The sequence below is a fragment of the Hyalella azteca genome, unplaced genomic scaffold, assembly GCF_000764305.2.
Source record: "Hyalella azteca isolate HAZT.00-mixed unplaced genomic scaffold, Hazt_2.0.2 contig17328, whole genome shotgun sequence".
Taxonomy (NCBI): Eukaryota; Metazoa; Arthropoda; class Malacostraca; order Amphipoda; family Hyalellidae; genus Hyalella; species Hyalella azteca.
This window is the reverse complement of record NW_025947115.1, coordinates 19232-35665: the sequence shown is the minus strand read 5'-3', so window position 1 is coordinate 35665 and position 16434 is coordinate 19232. Positions and strand designations below refer to the sequence as shown.

Sequence of the window (16434 nt, the reverse complement as noted above, 5' to 3'; positions counted from 1 at the left end):
CAATTAAGAGAATAATAAAAAATAAAACTTTAAAATATGTAAAGTTTTGTTGTTTTTACGTGTTCAAAAATTATGATTTCAAAATGTTAAGTATTTTCCTTATTATGTCCAACCCCTGTATTATAGGTGCTTGTCCACGGAAATACAGGTAATAGTAGTAGTCAGTAGAACTTTTTAATACTAACTGCCACTCCTTACCAAGTCTAGGCGCAATTAGCAAATGAAGCACCCGGTAACCCTTTACACTAGAACTGCTGCATGGTAATTAGGTACAGGTTACCTTTTAACCCATTAATGCCGAGCGGTTCCATTTGGAACCAGCGGAAAAAAATGGATTCATAATAAAATTGTATGGTCAAGTCAATATACTAGTGGATGCGTAGGTTTGATACACATCTTTTACGTGTTCTGGCAACGTTTGGTTCTGCTGCACCTACTACTCCCTGCTCAGTTAACATTAAAAGATTGTAAGTACCGGGTGTCAGACAGGAGGGCTTGACATCTTTGCAGAGAAACGTAAGTAGTTCGTTCTGAAAATATATTATTTATAAGTTAGATGCAGAATTTTATCGATAAAGAGATTACTTTTATGAGCGGTTCCATATGGAACCAAGCTATAATTTTTCACATACAACGAAAAATAAATATATGAACATATTTTTTGTTTATTACCATCACAAATGATAATATTCTCACAAGAAACCAAAAAAAAATTCAGTAAATAATTCTCGTCATTAATGGGTTAAAGTCGTACTGGCTGCCACTACATGCCCCAGTGTACAAGCACCTTAATTACCATTGACATGGTGAGTCCATCTAACGTAGGTAACGGCAGGCACTGACCCACAATAGGCATGGTACACGCACGAACCCATGACGCTCAACAGTTGGACCACGAGCACAGGTGGATCATGGTTGATTATCATTTGACCTACCGAGTTGAGCAACAGATTACTGAATTGATTAAGTTGAGGATCATTGATCTCTAGCAATAAGGAATAATCTTAATGATGATTATATGAAAGTAGAAAATTGTTATAAAAACTGTAACCATCACAGGACAGAACTAGGTAGGTAAAGTACCCAGTTATTAACCTATAACCACTCTTCGTACCACATGGGGCAGCGTACAGCAGATGAAAGACGCGACGCGCGGCGAGCCGGCGGCTGAACTATGCAAGACGCTAGATGGAGAAACAAGTGAAGCACGTGAAGCGCAAATATGACTACATTCATGTTGTAGAAATTCAAAAGCATTTGTGACCTGCTATTTACGTAGGTTTATGCTATGAAGAACCTGCTATATACTTCGGTTTATGTTACGAGGAACAATTAGAAAATGGATTAGGTACTTATGTGTTACAAGCAAACTCTGTGTTGATGAGATCAACAATACTGACTGAAGAATAGTGATTATTCTAGTCATACCTACAAAAACTTTGAACAATAAATCAACGCAAATCAGTACCTTGGATCATCAGTTACATATAATACAGACACCTTATTAATTTTATCTATTTATGTGTTCTGACTTAGATCACTACAACTGCTGTCCCGAAAACCTTCAGACCAGAGGTAAACAAGCACCTGCAATCATTCCTAGCCTATTTTATCAACCAAAAAGTTGACATTATTGAGCAAGTCCGTAAATACGGAACGTAGAAATAGATAAAACTCATGATCGGAAGAAAAAATATCATTAATAACAAGAATTTGTAATCACCACATTAACAAATAGTGCATAACTCCTGAACTTCTATAAGAGGACGACGATAAGATGAAGGCTGAAAGGAAGCCAGCAGGTGGAGCTCAGTAAACGCGATCGCTGCTTCGAAAAGAAATATTTTCATACTTCCTTACAAATTACTAAAATGCGTGAATAATAACAAAATATGGCCTCTAGGTACGAGGTATGAAATAGTGTTCAGTAGAAATGCGGCGTGACAACGCGGACGTGTTGCAATAGAAGTCGGGAAATAATGAAGGAAAAACTTTAGAATTAAAATCATTTTTATAGAAAATATTGAAAATCATTGAAATTCTCAATGCATCTAAAAAACCAGTCCAGAGTGTAAAGATCTTCATGTCGGCACTTCCATTGTTAGGTTTTTTGACAAAATTTTGAAGAGAACAGATTCGTAGAGTACCAGCATCCCAAGAATGGCCTATATATCATGAGAGCCTGGACCTCGTAAGTGGCCGGTGACATGGTAGCGAGCAACCAGAACGACGAAATCAACCAGTACCCGGCGAGTAACAATTTTCATGAGTGTAACAAGTAACATTGTAGTAACCGGTAGGTAACCTGTTTCACACGAGCAACCTGCAACAAGCCTTCGCCGTTTAAATGGGATTATACTGTTCGTATAATGAGAAAAGCAATTCCACTTTCTAACGTGGACAAGATTACCGGTACAGAAATGCACGGTCGAGTTTATTCCAAGCTAACATCTATTAGCCCTTCACATCGACCTTACTTCTTACGTTACCAGAAGACATTGATCCTCGGTGCGATTCTAATCTGGTATGGTTTTTGTAATTGGTTGCTTTCCTCCATTCAACAAATTTGCCTGGGTTTCGTACTTGATTTTCTTCCTCCACTCAACCGACATAGCCTGTTTTTTGTTGCTCATCCGTATTTCTTTGCACTATAATGACAGTGGTGACAATTGCAGTAAACAAATATATTATAAAACATTGTGCATTAGAAAGTATTCAAAATTGGGAATGGCCTTCTATGACATACTCAATGTACATTCCTATACGGGTATTGGAAAATGAACATCGGCCTTCACTGACACAAGTGCAAATGGGAAAATTAAGATCGGCCTACGGCCTACCCTGACATATACATTGGAATGACTTTCACTAAAATATACAGGGTTCGTACCGGTATTTAGAAAGCAAAATTCCATGACTCTCCATGACCATCAATATAACATCCAAAACTCGTAAACGACAGGTTTAGCATATCTGAAAGACTAACCGTGCATATTCTATCATCTCAAACAGTAGATAAATAGCAAACGTGGAAATGCTGTGCATAGATCTTCATGGCTCTTCAAAAATGGCATGGCTCTTCAAAGCTGCTTCCCCATATTTGAATTTGACACATAGAAGTCTTTCGAACACAATGTACATGATACCGCCATACCTTCATGCTTTGGATGGCGAGCAAGCCAGTCACGATAAGCTTCTATTCATAACCGCAAGTCATGAAATTTACACTTTCCAGGCATGGTGATGTAGAAATTGCACGCTGAATGCGGATCGCTGCCACTGTAGATCAAAACGTTGTCCAAGACAACGGAGCTCGGTGACCGGGCTCACGTGATTGGTTCTCCAATCAGAACGCAGGAAACAAGAGACTGCACAAACAGTTTGACACTGCACACAGCACAGAAAAAATTTCCTTTTTTCTTCTTTTATTTGCAAATTCCATGACTTTCCATAACATAACCTGAAATGAAATTCAATGGTTTTCCAGGCCTGAAAAATGAAAAATCATATTCCATAACTTTCCAGGTTTTCCATGACCGGTACGAACACTGCATATACGTAGGAATGGCTTTCACTTACATATACATAGGAATAGCTTTCACTAACATATATATAGAAATGGCTTTCACTAACATACACATAGAAAGGTCTTTCACTGACATACACATTCATTCATAGTAACAGCCTTGCCCGTGCTGCTAGGAAAGAGTTGGAGCGTTCATGCGAGCAGCGGATGCTTCTTGGCGACGACTGGACAGAATTCTGAGGCGAGCCTGTGCATGTGGCTGCCTGACTGTACCTCCTTGTCTCGGGTCATGTAGTTGAAGAAATGCAGGCCCAGGCTGTCCGGGTACAGCTGCAAAATAAATGTATTGTAACAACAAGTAGCCACAGTAAACGGTGAACATTATCCTCTAACCCTGAATGTTAAACCTTTTGACAGGTACTGCAATGCAGAACAGCATTGTATCCCTTTAACACTAATATATTAATGTGACACTCCAACACGTTATTGAGTGTCATCATACGAGTATTTATGAATATTAAATATATATTCGATAGCTTGTCTAAGACATTGGTTTTGAACATAACTTTGTCTAGATCACCCGCAGTAATTTCAACTAAAGTGAACTGAATGTCGTTACTTTTAATTAATCTGGCACTAGACACCACGTTCGTATAAGATCCTTAAAGCGGAGATGCAGACTCTCCAACCAGCGATAAATTTCTGTGATATGAATGTTTTGCTCATCACGACCATGAGATATAATTTCTCTCACTGCTTTTTGACCGTGAAAATATTTCAGTGGTTATTGTCACTGAGAATATCACAATTTTTTGCCGTGTGAATTTAACATGTTCTTCATCGTGAGAATGCCACCGTTTGTCTTGGCTGTGAAAATTTCTCAGTATTTTGGCCGTTAGAATATTACAGTTACTTTTGGCCGTGAAAATGCCAACGTTTGTTGACCGTGAGAATGCCAATTTTTTTTTATTGCTTTGAGAATTTATTAGTTATTCTTTGCCGTGAGCATATCACAGTTATAAAATTTCACAGTACAGCCACTTACTTTGGTCCTTCACAGTTTCACAGTTTCCTTACTTTGGTCCCGCTTCTGAGTCTATGGCTAAAGAGTTGAAAGATTTGTTCTCTAAATACCTCCCAAATGTAAATCTTCATGTATTGCTGGTGAATAATTTTAAAATCAGTTCTTTTTTCAAGTATAAAGACACACTTCCTGTACCTATGCGTCTCGTAAACTATGACCTATACTCACAGTTTGTATGGGTGGAGAAGTTTCATTCTTCTCAGGGCCAAGAAAAAGTTTATATGCCGCGTCGTAGTGCACGGCCATGAAGGCATTGGACCGTAGTGCCACCCAGTCGCATCCCTCCGTCTGGTCTGCACATTTCAAGGGCGAGTCATCGGCGGCTAACGACAAGCGATGGACGGCCACCCATGAGTCACCGGTGAGTTTATTTGGTTTAAATACTATTAGGTTTAATTGATAAATATCTCTGGAATATCGGATAACAGAATATTTGTATAATGAGTTCAAATTTCTGAACAGTAACGAACCAAATATATAGTTCTTACATGTCCATGCAGAATTGTTATTGATAACAATTAAAAAGTGCCTCGGCCCATGGCGCGACAGATGCTAGAAGCGAGCAATCTGACATTAAGAAACATGTTACCGGTAATAATTGGGAGCATTAAAAAATTGTATCAATTATAAAAGGAACGGTTCATCTCCGCTGGGTTAGTTCCAAGCAATGAAGGCACAAAACCACAGCTGTATATAACATTTTCTCAACATAGCCTCACCAGCCGCGCCATGTAAACCTTCGAATCGAACATGGTAATGTTTATGAACTCACTGGAACAGGGGTTCGTTGCATTACAGGGTTGAATTTGTTGAGATGTTCGGTAGTGAGTAGCGTTCACGAGGCGATCTAAGCCGACGGGTTTTAGATCGCATCCCAGCAGTCGCGCCACGTCTGACATGGCTGTGGGCCCATTTGCGGCCCAAGTTTGGCCCTGCAATCGCCAACGAAATATTAGATCATCTAAATGGGTCAAGATTCGAGCTTAATCTTTCCATTGTATTAACTTGTTGAGACACAGGTTTGATAAGTGTACAGGTGGTAGTGTTAAAAGTTGTGGAAGATTTTCCGTTTGGGATAAATATACCACTGTGATCGATACAGGCTGTGATCAATGTAGAACAGTGAGAACTATACAGCTGTACTCAACATGAAGTTGTAATCTACAGAGACTTTGATCATTATTCACGATAGAACTTTTAGAGGGATATTCCAAGTGTCATGTCGACACGAGAATCCATAAAGGGCCATATTCGCCACTGAAGTCAGAGCTCTGAAGCCAGTACAGGATAATTTATTCGATGTAAATTGCAAGTGATATATCAAGCAATGACAAATAAATTTGCCATTAATCTCTGTGTGTTATCACGAGACGAAGTTTGAAGTGATGTTACGGCTGTACTCTGAGTGACGCTTAGGTAAGTGGAGCATTAACACGCGTGTTGTCAAGAAGGCAGTTTCTCACCGCACCGCCCGCATGATACTGATGATCCTCATGACGTAATATGTGAAATTGAATTTCCCAATTTATTATGAAATGTACCAGTGTTTCATTACAACCCTCTCTCTGTAATCTTTTTGTAGGAACCTATTCATAAGAGAATCTATTCACGCGCCTTTGAACCTATTCGCGCCTATTCCACTTCGGCCCCAATCTGACAGAATTGAAGCAATTGACGATCAAGCGATAGAACCCATAATGTACGGTCGACATCATTAAAATAAATTTCCATAAAAAGGAACTTGAGAAAAAAACTCTTTTTCTAAACAAGCTTCCAAGCCTCCGTTATCGACGTCTGCGTGGTGACCTCATTAAAGTATACAAGTATACCCACGGTTTATACAAGGTCCCTGAAGGTTTACTAGAATTTGAAATAATAACCAACACCAGGAGTCACGGCTATAAACTAAAAAACTGCGTTGTAATACATCAATGCGACAACATTTCTTCTCGCTTCGAGTCACCGACATGTGGAACAGCCTCCCTGATAGCATCGTTGACGCCCCGAGTATGAACATCTTCAAAAACAGACTAGACAAAGCTATGCAGGAGCATATGTTCAGTCATAGCACCTTACTGACCAGGCAATAAGTCCAGCAGCTATCTCAATCAATCGTCAGTTAAGGACAGATCGGGTTCCAAAGGCCGGATCCCTTGTGAATCAAGTCACGAAAAGTACAAGAATCGGCAACAGGCCGTGGGCCTATTTATTCAGTGCCGACACTTCTAATTCTACTTCTGTGTAAATTGCTTCTACTTCTATTTCTACTTCATTCTATTTCTATTCTTTTCTATTCTATTCTATGACCTCAATTGGAGATCATAAAATCCCTCAAGGAGCAGCATCATTACTGGACCATGTTGACGTGGTTCAACGCATGACCCTGAGCAACATGGCCAAACATGCCCTCACATTATAGTTGGCAGCAACATGGCCCAACATGCCCTCACATTATAGTTGGCAGCAACACGGCCCAACATGCCCTCACATTATAGTTGGCAGCAACATGCTTCATGACCCTCAGCAACATGGGGTGGTGGCGTCGCATGCGGTGGATGGCGTGGTTCAGGTAGCCGGTCCCGTCGTCCTGTAAGCATTATTCTTATTGCCGTTATAGTTACTCCAGTGAATTATTTTCAAAGAAAGTCTGTAGGTTGCTAGCTGAATGCAATTTAATTCAGGCACCCGTCAACTGTGGTTTCTGATATTGTCGATGCAATTTCTTCATCATCGTTTCTAATTATCAACTGTAAGTAATCTAAACAATGTTAAAAACTAATAAGCCCGGACTAGTATAAGATCAAATAAATCCTGAGTGTCAGATTCATTCTCAGTGTCACTAATTTTCTGGTCTTCAAGCTTGATTTAGTTCCGAATGAGACTCGGCTGTAAGAAGCTAGTCTGGTTACACGACTCTCAAGCCTTGACTGACACACAAGGCGCTTCGTACAGCAATAACTAGACCTTGTGGGATGCACGCCGTACCTGCTAGTGTTTCCAGATCTCATACAATCATGTCAATATTAAATCAATCCTGTATTCATTCATGCCAATAATATATAATCAATCAATCCTGTATTCGTTCATGCCAATATTCAATCCTGATAATTTTTCATCATCCCAACATTTAATCATGCCAATAGTCAATCAATATCAAAGTACCGAACGCAATGCTGCAGTGAGTACCTGAAATAACATAAAAATAATCCAATTTTTTGAAGCATGCGATTTTGTTGGCGCGCACAACGTATTTTGCATGATGTTTAGAGTTTATATTCCCATTCGTAATTTGCTTCAAATAGATAGATGCTGCTTGAAATCATTTCTCAACTCTCTTCCTGTGCAAAAGAACATGATTTTTTAAGTTAGCCAGATATGTTCTCTTATAATTTGATGGAAGTTATTTCCCTATTCCTCGGTGTATCGACACCGAGGAATTAGTGTCTAAGCAGTGGACACCTGCGGGTAGAGCAGTTATGTGCTTTAAGTGCCTCATTTGGGTGTATAAGTTTGCTGAGGGACTCTGCGGGTGGTGCCGTTATATGCTATATGCTCCGCAATTATTCCGCGCAAGTTTGGCTTGAGGCACCTGCAAGGCGATGAAGTTGGTGGCGCCCACCAGAGGGCGCAGGGCGATGACGTCCATGTCCGAGTACAGACCTCCGAACTTGTACACCAGCGCCACGCGGCTCATGTCGCTCAGGTTGTGGATTTTGTGCGCTGCCAAGATGACAAATGACCATTACGGCTGCGACATTGCTGCTGGATCCGAACGCTTAAAAGACTTGATGTTCGTGACTTATATTTACAATATCTCCCGAGGAACAGTTTATCATCTTGGTATTGTAAATTGTACATCAAAAAAATATATGCCGGGTCCTCAAATTGTTCCCGGGATAGACACAAGCTATTACTTCCTTAACATCAATTCAAGTGAGAAGATACTCACAAGTGTTATTGAACTTTTCGGAGTGGTAAAGTTCAAGCAGCGGAGTATCCTTAAAAAGCGAGGTGAAGTTCACATGAGCCACGCACAAGTTCTGGTAGGCGGCCTGAAGTGCCTTCAAGGCTGCCAGCGTCGGGGGTTCTAAGGACTGAGCCGTCACCAAGAACCACACGGATGCTTGTGGATTTAGTTTGCAGTAACTGCGAAGACGGAATCAAAAGTAAGTCAGGGAACTTCAGAGGTGATGGTGATAAATAGAAGCAATTCTCAGGTGAATGTTTGAGCCGAGCTCGGGACAGCCGAGCCATTTAAAGGATACGTTCTAGAGGCGTTCTACAACGCCTTTCACTGTTGGGTTGTAAATTAAATTCTATAAGTCACAGATTTGAAACACTCGACAAGATAGACCGAGCCTTTCGCCTCAGTCGTTTCCCAGCAGTCCTCCTGTAAACAACCCATTTCTATGCATTATTGACATAACCATTACTTCTTCACTTACTTTGGTTTCTAGTCAACTTACCCTGCCCTTATTGGTAGTATGTTAAATTAAATCAAATTAAATTAAACAGTAAAATCTGTTGCACATATTTGATATTCCGTGGCTATTGAGTGCTAATACTGCGATTCCAATATTAACGTGCTTAACCCTCTTTCGCTGTATGTCACTCTCCGGGAAAATAATTTTCAAGTTAAATTAGTTAAATTATACGTAGACTATTGAGAGTAGCAACCTGAGGACACTTGTGCGCAACAGAGAACATTTTAAAGTTGTACGTGGCGGCAACCATAAGTGCAAGTCATTTTGCGTTCCTTAGAACGTATCCTTTTTGGGAAGTAGGCTTGTGACAATATTGCTCTGGTTACTCATGTCAGGCGGTAGAGGGTTAAATGATTAGTCTCAGTCAGTTCTCAAGTATTATTATTTTCAATGTGTAGTGTATGGTTGCGGATCGTGAGTGGGTTGGACTCGAGATTGTTTTCTTCAAGCTCGTCCCTGAAGTTTCTCATACGTGTTTACCACGTGGACAGGCGTCTCACTTTGAGGATCAGAGGAGCGCCGCTGCCTTATGTGTCTAGAAGTCGCACATTTCGCGTGTTGAATTGAGAGATACTACTCGAGAGATCCTATACGTGTGAGATACTACTTTCTGTATATCTATTGTTTAGTGGTGTTTCATGATATTTTTTCAGTGTGATTTTTGTAAAAATGTCAGAAAGTGAATTCGTTGCTGATGGTATCAAGTTAGGTTATAAAGATGTTGAACTGCGCTAGTATGTTAAGCAAAGATGTGAGCGCAGTGAAAGAGCACTTGAGCGCGAACGCGTTGGTGAAGGAGCAGTACGATTTAAAAAATTAGAAGTAGAGAAAGAGATGGAACTAAGTAGATTGGAACTAGAGAGTGAAAGAATTTGTGCAAGTGATACTGGTAAATCTGGTGGACAATCTTTCAGCAGAGCTAACATTAAGTTAACGACTTATCATGATGGTGACGATGTTGCGGTTTATCTCCGTAACTTTTTGAAGGTTAAAGATGCCAATGGTTGGTCACCGTCAGAAGCTGTATGCGCACGGGTGAATGGCTTTGTTAATTCTCGATAGTTTGCTCGATAGTATTACTACTATTACTACTATCACCTGAACTTCCATATGAAGAAATTAAAAGTCTTATTTTAGGTAGCTTTGGATTGACTGTGTATGAAAACCAGAAAAAATTTAGATTTACCAAGTAGTCCACCGAAAACATTGCTCAACTTGTCTTGTCTTTAAATGAAAGTTCAAGTAAGATGATGTCTTTGTCTGGTGCTGGAACTGCTTTTGTTGCTTTGACTGAAATGATCATAAAAGACCAATTATTGAGATTTGTTGACAAATCTCTTGCTGAACATTTAACCGAGTATCAGCCTCACTCACCACTCATCGTCAATATGCACCATTCATTACCATGCACTCATCAACATCGTTCATCACTACCACTCATCATCACCTCTCCAGCCCACAGAGCCCCCTGGGTAGCACGGCTGCTGCATGCGACGTCTCCATCAAGTAGACGTTGGACGCTGCGACGTCTGGCACCACGTCCCTGCTGGCACGTAGGGCAGACGTTAGTACGTTATTGCCATGTTGATTGAGATGTCATTTAAGTTCATTTCATCCGTAAATTTTGTTAATATTTTTTGCGCTCATTTTATAAAGACTCGATAGACATACAAATTGGACGAAACCCAAACGCATGCTTGGCTACGTATTCATTGTATATAATTGCTATTGACTTGGTCCAATAAGTGAGAGAATTATGTATAATTCGCAGTAATTTTCTTCTTCTAAAATGTTAGCCATACACATGCATACCTGACAAAACAAACCTGTACATAGAAACCTTGTATGAATCGCTCTATATAGGATCCGCCATATTTATGGCAACGGATGTTTGCTATATAAAAATAAATTGGTTTCTAGGAGACTTTTCTTTTATAATGAAGCCTAATATCATCTATTAATTCTTCTATTTTATATTGCAGAAGTCTAAGGTGTCTAAATTTACCATTACCTATGGCAGTAGATAGATATGCGTTTGTAACCCTTCATGAAAAGGGCGAGAGTAATTCAGTCATTGCAAAAAAACTCCTAATTCGTCGTGAAACTGTGTGGAAGGTGGTAAAAAAATTCAAGGAATCTGGTGAAACATGCAATCGACCTGGTCAAGGAAGGAAACGAAGTGTCCGAACAAAACAATTGGTCAAAAACACGAGGAAGAAGTTGAGGAGAAACCCTCGTCGCTCAGCTACAAAATTTGCTGCAGAAGCAGGAGCACAAGGCCAGCACATTCTGGATCTCATTGAAGATGGCACGCTGCCTAACTTGGTGTTCAGTGACGAGAAAAATGTGACATTGAACATAGCGTTAACCATCAAAATTACACAGAGTTTAGAGTCGGGATGGATCTGTGGCAACCAAAACAGCAACACGACGTCAAAATCCCATGTCCGTGATGGTTTAGGCCTCGGTAACCGCCACTGGGAGGTCCCCACTCGTTTTTGTCCCCTCAGAAGTGAAATTGAACAGTCAGCGATACATTTTGGACATTTTGGAAGCTGTGTTGTTTCCTTGGGCCGGTAAACACTTCAATGGCTCACCATGGAGTTTTCAACAATACTCTGCCCCAATAACATGGCTCAAACATGACCCAAAACTGGATTCAGGATCACATCTCAGCGTTCATTAGCAAAAATGAATGGCCCTCAAGAAGCCCTAATTTGAATCCTCTCGACTTTTCTGTGTGGGCTATTTTGGAGAGTAGGGTCTGCAGAACACCTCATGATTCTTTGTATAGTTTGAAGTCTAAATTGACAGGAGAATGGGACTTGTTCCCTCAAGAAATGCTGCGCGTCTTCTGTGAAGCTTTCCCGCGTAGATTGGAGGCCGTCATTAAGAATAAGGGTGTTCATATTGAATAAAGATGTCTGAGAATTGTTTAGGTAATTCTTGGCTACTGGCTCATCCAATAAAAAAACAATGCACCTGTTTGTTTCATTGAGAAATTACAAAAAAACATGCGTTGCCATAAATATGGCGGACCCTGTACTTCGATAGCTCGACTCACTCATACAACTCAGGCAGCTCCGTGGCGCCGTCTGCGGTAGATAGAAGGACGCAGGATTTGGCTTCGTTTTCTGAGTGCTCTGCGTCAGCTGCAGACGCAGACCAGCTGAGCAGAGCGCCGGCAAATCCTGCGTATCAGACGCGATTACAATTTCGGTGACGAAACCGGCGGAGGTTGAAAAATCTGCGCTTATGCTGAGCCAAAGCCACTACACCTATTCATAAACGGTACTAGTTTACCGGTTATTTATAAACGGCACTAACTTACCGGCTATTTGTTAACGGCACTAGTTAGCCGGTTATTTATAAACGACACTAACTTACCAACCATTTTTAAACGGCACTAATTAGCCGGTTATTTATAAACGGGCCCAGTTTACCGACTATTTATAAACGGCCCCAGTTTACCGACTATTTATAAACGGTCCCAGTTTACCGACTATTTATAAACGGCCCCAGTTTACCTAGTTCCCCCGTACACGTGCCCAGTTCCCCCGTACACGTGCCCAGTTCCCCCGTACACGTGCCCAGTTCTCCCGTACACGTGCCCAGTTCACCTGCTTGCTCGTGCACGACTGACACCAGCAGCGTCAGCCCCGCCAGCGCCAGCGCGACGCGCGTCAGGAGCTTCCAGCGACGCGGCGACAGCAGCGACGCTGACGCAGGGAAACTAATATATTTATTTAGTTAATAAAATCTAGAACAAATAGAGAAAAACTATTGTATATGTTTAGGGAACACAAAATTATTATTTTACTGCATTGATTTTTTTTCACAAATTAAAAGATGAGGAATTTTTTCTTGGTTCCCCAAGCCGCTGAATGGATCATTGTAAAGCTGGAATTTCATATATCGCTCCTTCGCGACCGATCGCACATTCTTCAAACTTAGATTTCATGAAACAGTTTAATGAACAACATATTATGACAATGAGGGATGATAATCATTAAGATTAGTGTTGTGAACAAGTAAATACTAGTAACTTTTTACTCATGTTTGGTTGTTTTGCTGTGAGTATCTTCTTGTAGTTAGGCGTAATTTGAATGTTATATAATCAATTTTGAAGATATTTTTAAGAAACTTTAATTCTAATAACAGATACGCGTGAATTCAACAAGCAATCGTACACCTCGAATTACAGAATTTTTTCAAAACTCCGATTTTAGTATTCCAAAATTTTGGCAGAGATAGAATAAAAATGTTTTTGACGAAATGAAAATTGACTTGTGAAGTGAAATTACAGAGAAGGATGCGTCAAATAAAGCGCAATCACAAGATGATCTTGACAGTTTAGTTAGTTGGGCTGATACGTGGCAGCTGCGGTTTAATGCTGACAAGTGTAAAGTACTTCACCTCGGGAAGAACAATGAACAGCAAGATTACAGTATGAGAAGACATGGGTGCAACGAGAGAGTAATGATTGAAAAGTCTAGTGTGGAAAAAGATCTCGGAGTTGTAGTGACTCGAATTCACATCTCGCACTAGCATTTCTCTCGAATGTCATAATTAATTGTATTAAAACTTTAAACTCGTGATTATCGACCTCTGTAACAATATCTTACCTAATTATCTTGATCTCGATTATGTATTTCGTATTTCATCAATTTCGTTTTAAAACATTTTAAAAGTGTACAGCTAGTTAATCATCAATTTTGAGCACGAGTAGCACTCGCGTAATTACTAAATGATGAAGTTTAGTGAATGTCGGAAATATTTTATGTTAAATTGTACCAAAAAAATATTCTGAAAATTTCGTAAGAACGCCAGTGCAGAACCATCTGCCAAGCGCGCATCGGTTAGCTAAGTCATTTTCTAGACGACGCAATTCTTTTAATGTAATAGATTATTTCATGTGACTGTAATAACAAAATTGTGTTTTGTATTCTTTTTATATTTTTACTCCAATATGGTCGTGTCATGTTTGTATTCTAATGACACACCGCCCCACAGGTGTTGGTCGTGCCGTTCTTCATCCCATCAATAAACATACTACTAAACCTTCTGATTCTTACTCAAGCCCCACGTGATGCCTATATACTACAAACAATAGGGAGAGGATGAGGAACCGCTGTTACCACTTATATATCTCAATTCACCACTTCTTAAACAGCCTTCACCTATTAATCCCTAAAGAGTTTATGTCGACAAGGAGCTAAAATTTTCTAAGCATGTTGAAACGCAAGCTAACACATCCAACAAACTTCTTGGATTAATCAGACGCTCATACGAGTTCCTAGATGCAGAAGCGATGAAGCAGTTGTCTGTTGCTGTCGTGCGCCCGAATCTAGAGTTTGGAAACGTTGTGTGGTCACCGAGATTTGAAAAGGACAGAAATTTACTAGAGAATGTGCAAAGACGTGCAACAAGGATAATTCCAGGCTTGAAAGGCAAGTCATATGAAGAAAGATTAAAGATTATGAAGCTTCCAAGCCTCAGTTATCGACGTCTGCGTGGGGACCTCATTGAAATATACAAGTATACTCATGATTTATACAAGGTCCCCGAAGGATTACAAGAATTTGAAACAAGAACCAACACCAGGGGCCACGGCTTTAAACAAAAAAACTGCGCTGCAACTTCTCCACGCGACAAATTTCCTCTCGCTCCGAATCACCGACATGTGGAACAGCCTCCTCAATGACATCGTTGACGCTCCGAGTATGAACGCGTTCAAGAACAGAGTAGATAAAGCTATGGAAAAATATATGTTCAGATTTGAAATGCCCAGCACCATATCGAACCCGGTGGAAGTCTAGTAGCTACTTGAAACTATCGTCAGTCATGAAAATATCCGGTCAAATGAAACGATTTTAGATCTTGTGTGAACAAGGCACGAAAAGGAAAAGAATCGGCAACAGGCCACATCAGGCCTACACTTCAGCGCCGAGATCAATATGTTATGTTATGTTATGTTATGTTTTGAAATCTTGTGCCATGTCGCTCATGCCATGTATATCATGTTATATACACTAAGTACAAGTATTATATCGCCCACGCTAAAAAGGTCTCGCAGGAGCTTCATTCTTAATGGATAACTTCCAACCTAAAAATTATCTTAGAACATTTTGCACTCGAAACTAATATTTGAATTATTTAGCAGTAATTAATATTGTGTTCCATTTGCTTAATTTAGTTACAAATGTATTTTAAAGCAAAGAAAGCGTCAATTACATCAACAATTTCATAATCGGGAACGTTTCGGAAACCAGCCACATCATCAGTTTAAAATAGTTTCAACTTTCCATTCCTCTTAATCAAAATTAAACTACAGCTCCTTGAATTGAACTCACCCAAAGAAGTCAAGGCCGTCATGCTGTGCTTATTCGTAGTTATTTAAATAATAAGCAGTTAATCTAATTATAATGTTTAAACCACTTAAGTGGGTAGTTGCGTGAAGGTCGTCACGGCACAGGCACGAACGCATCCCGTCAACGCAACCATGTTAGCCTTCAAGTTCAAGCGAAATTCCTAGGATGAAAGCATTTCAACAGGGCTGATAAGTTCACTATTACACACAGAAATCAAATTAAACCTCTAAATTTCTATGCAGTTGAGCTTTTTTCCGGTGAAAACTGTAAAAGAAAATGTTTTTTTAATCAAGGTAGTCTTGTTTTACTGAGCAATTCTTTGTATTTTAGTCGCTTGCCAGATATCAGGGTTTAAAAATTAGTGATATTTCTTAAGCATAGTTTAATGTTAATTAAATATCAGGCTGAAGAACAACCGAACATTTACATAATTTATAAGCTTCTATATGAATTCATTTACCGCAATTTAAATGATTTCGAAAAAACATTAAAGACCTCTAAATTTTAACTAAAATCGCGCCGCCCCACTGATCTCGCCTAACTGATCTGCCTCTTTAGTGATTAGGTGGACGGCAGCTTGACCCCACCATCTAGAGTGGTGCTAACACCCACAGTGCCCCACCACCTAGAGTGCCCCCACCACCAGGATCGTGACTCCACCAGCTAGAGTGGCCCCACCACCTAGACCCACTCTGCCCACCTCGCTATAACGACACCGACTGACTGGTTATGGTCGCGCGGCAGTCATGTGTCTATGATTGCGATGCATTGATTCTTATTCATTGATCCCTGCATAGCGGAGGTGACTTCAAGATTGACACGTTGAAGTACACGAAAGAGAGGGGTTTACGATGGGGTACAGAGGAGAGAGAGGGGGTTGGTACGATGGGTACAGAGGAAGGAGAGGGCGTTGGTACGATGGGTACAGGGGGTTAGGGGGTTTGTACGATGAGATATAGAGGAAGTGAG

At 40.3% G+C, this 16434-nt stretch overlaps 1 protein-coding gene across 1 annotated transcript; it reads right to left on the bottom strand.

Annotated features, from left to right (window-relative positions):
* Nucleotides 1-3525: 3525 nt before the first annotated feature.
* Nucleotides 3526-15731, bottom strand: LOC108671132. Its single transcript, XM_047885222.1, has 10 exons — nucleotides 15448-15731; nucleotides 12715-12813; nucleotides 12159-12285; nucleotides 10542-10637; nucleotides 8560-8756; nucleotides 8200-8330; nucleotides 7099-7197; nucleotides 5383-5542; nucleotides 4779-4903; nucleotides 3526-3856 (listed from the first exon to the last, which is right to left on the bottom strand). Exons 1-10 carry the CDS (start codon nucleotides 15467-15469, stop codon nucleotides 3719-3721), a joined length of 1194 nt encoding a protein of 397 aa, XP_047741178.1. The 5' UTR covers nucleotides 15470-15731; the 3' UTR covers nucleotides 3526-3718.
* Between the last annotated feature and the right edge of the window lie 703 nt (nucleotides 15732-16434).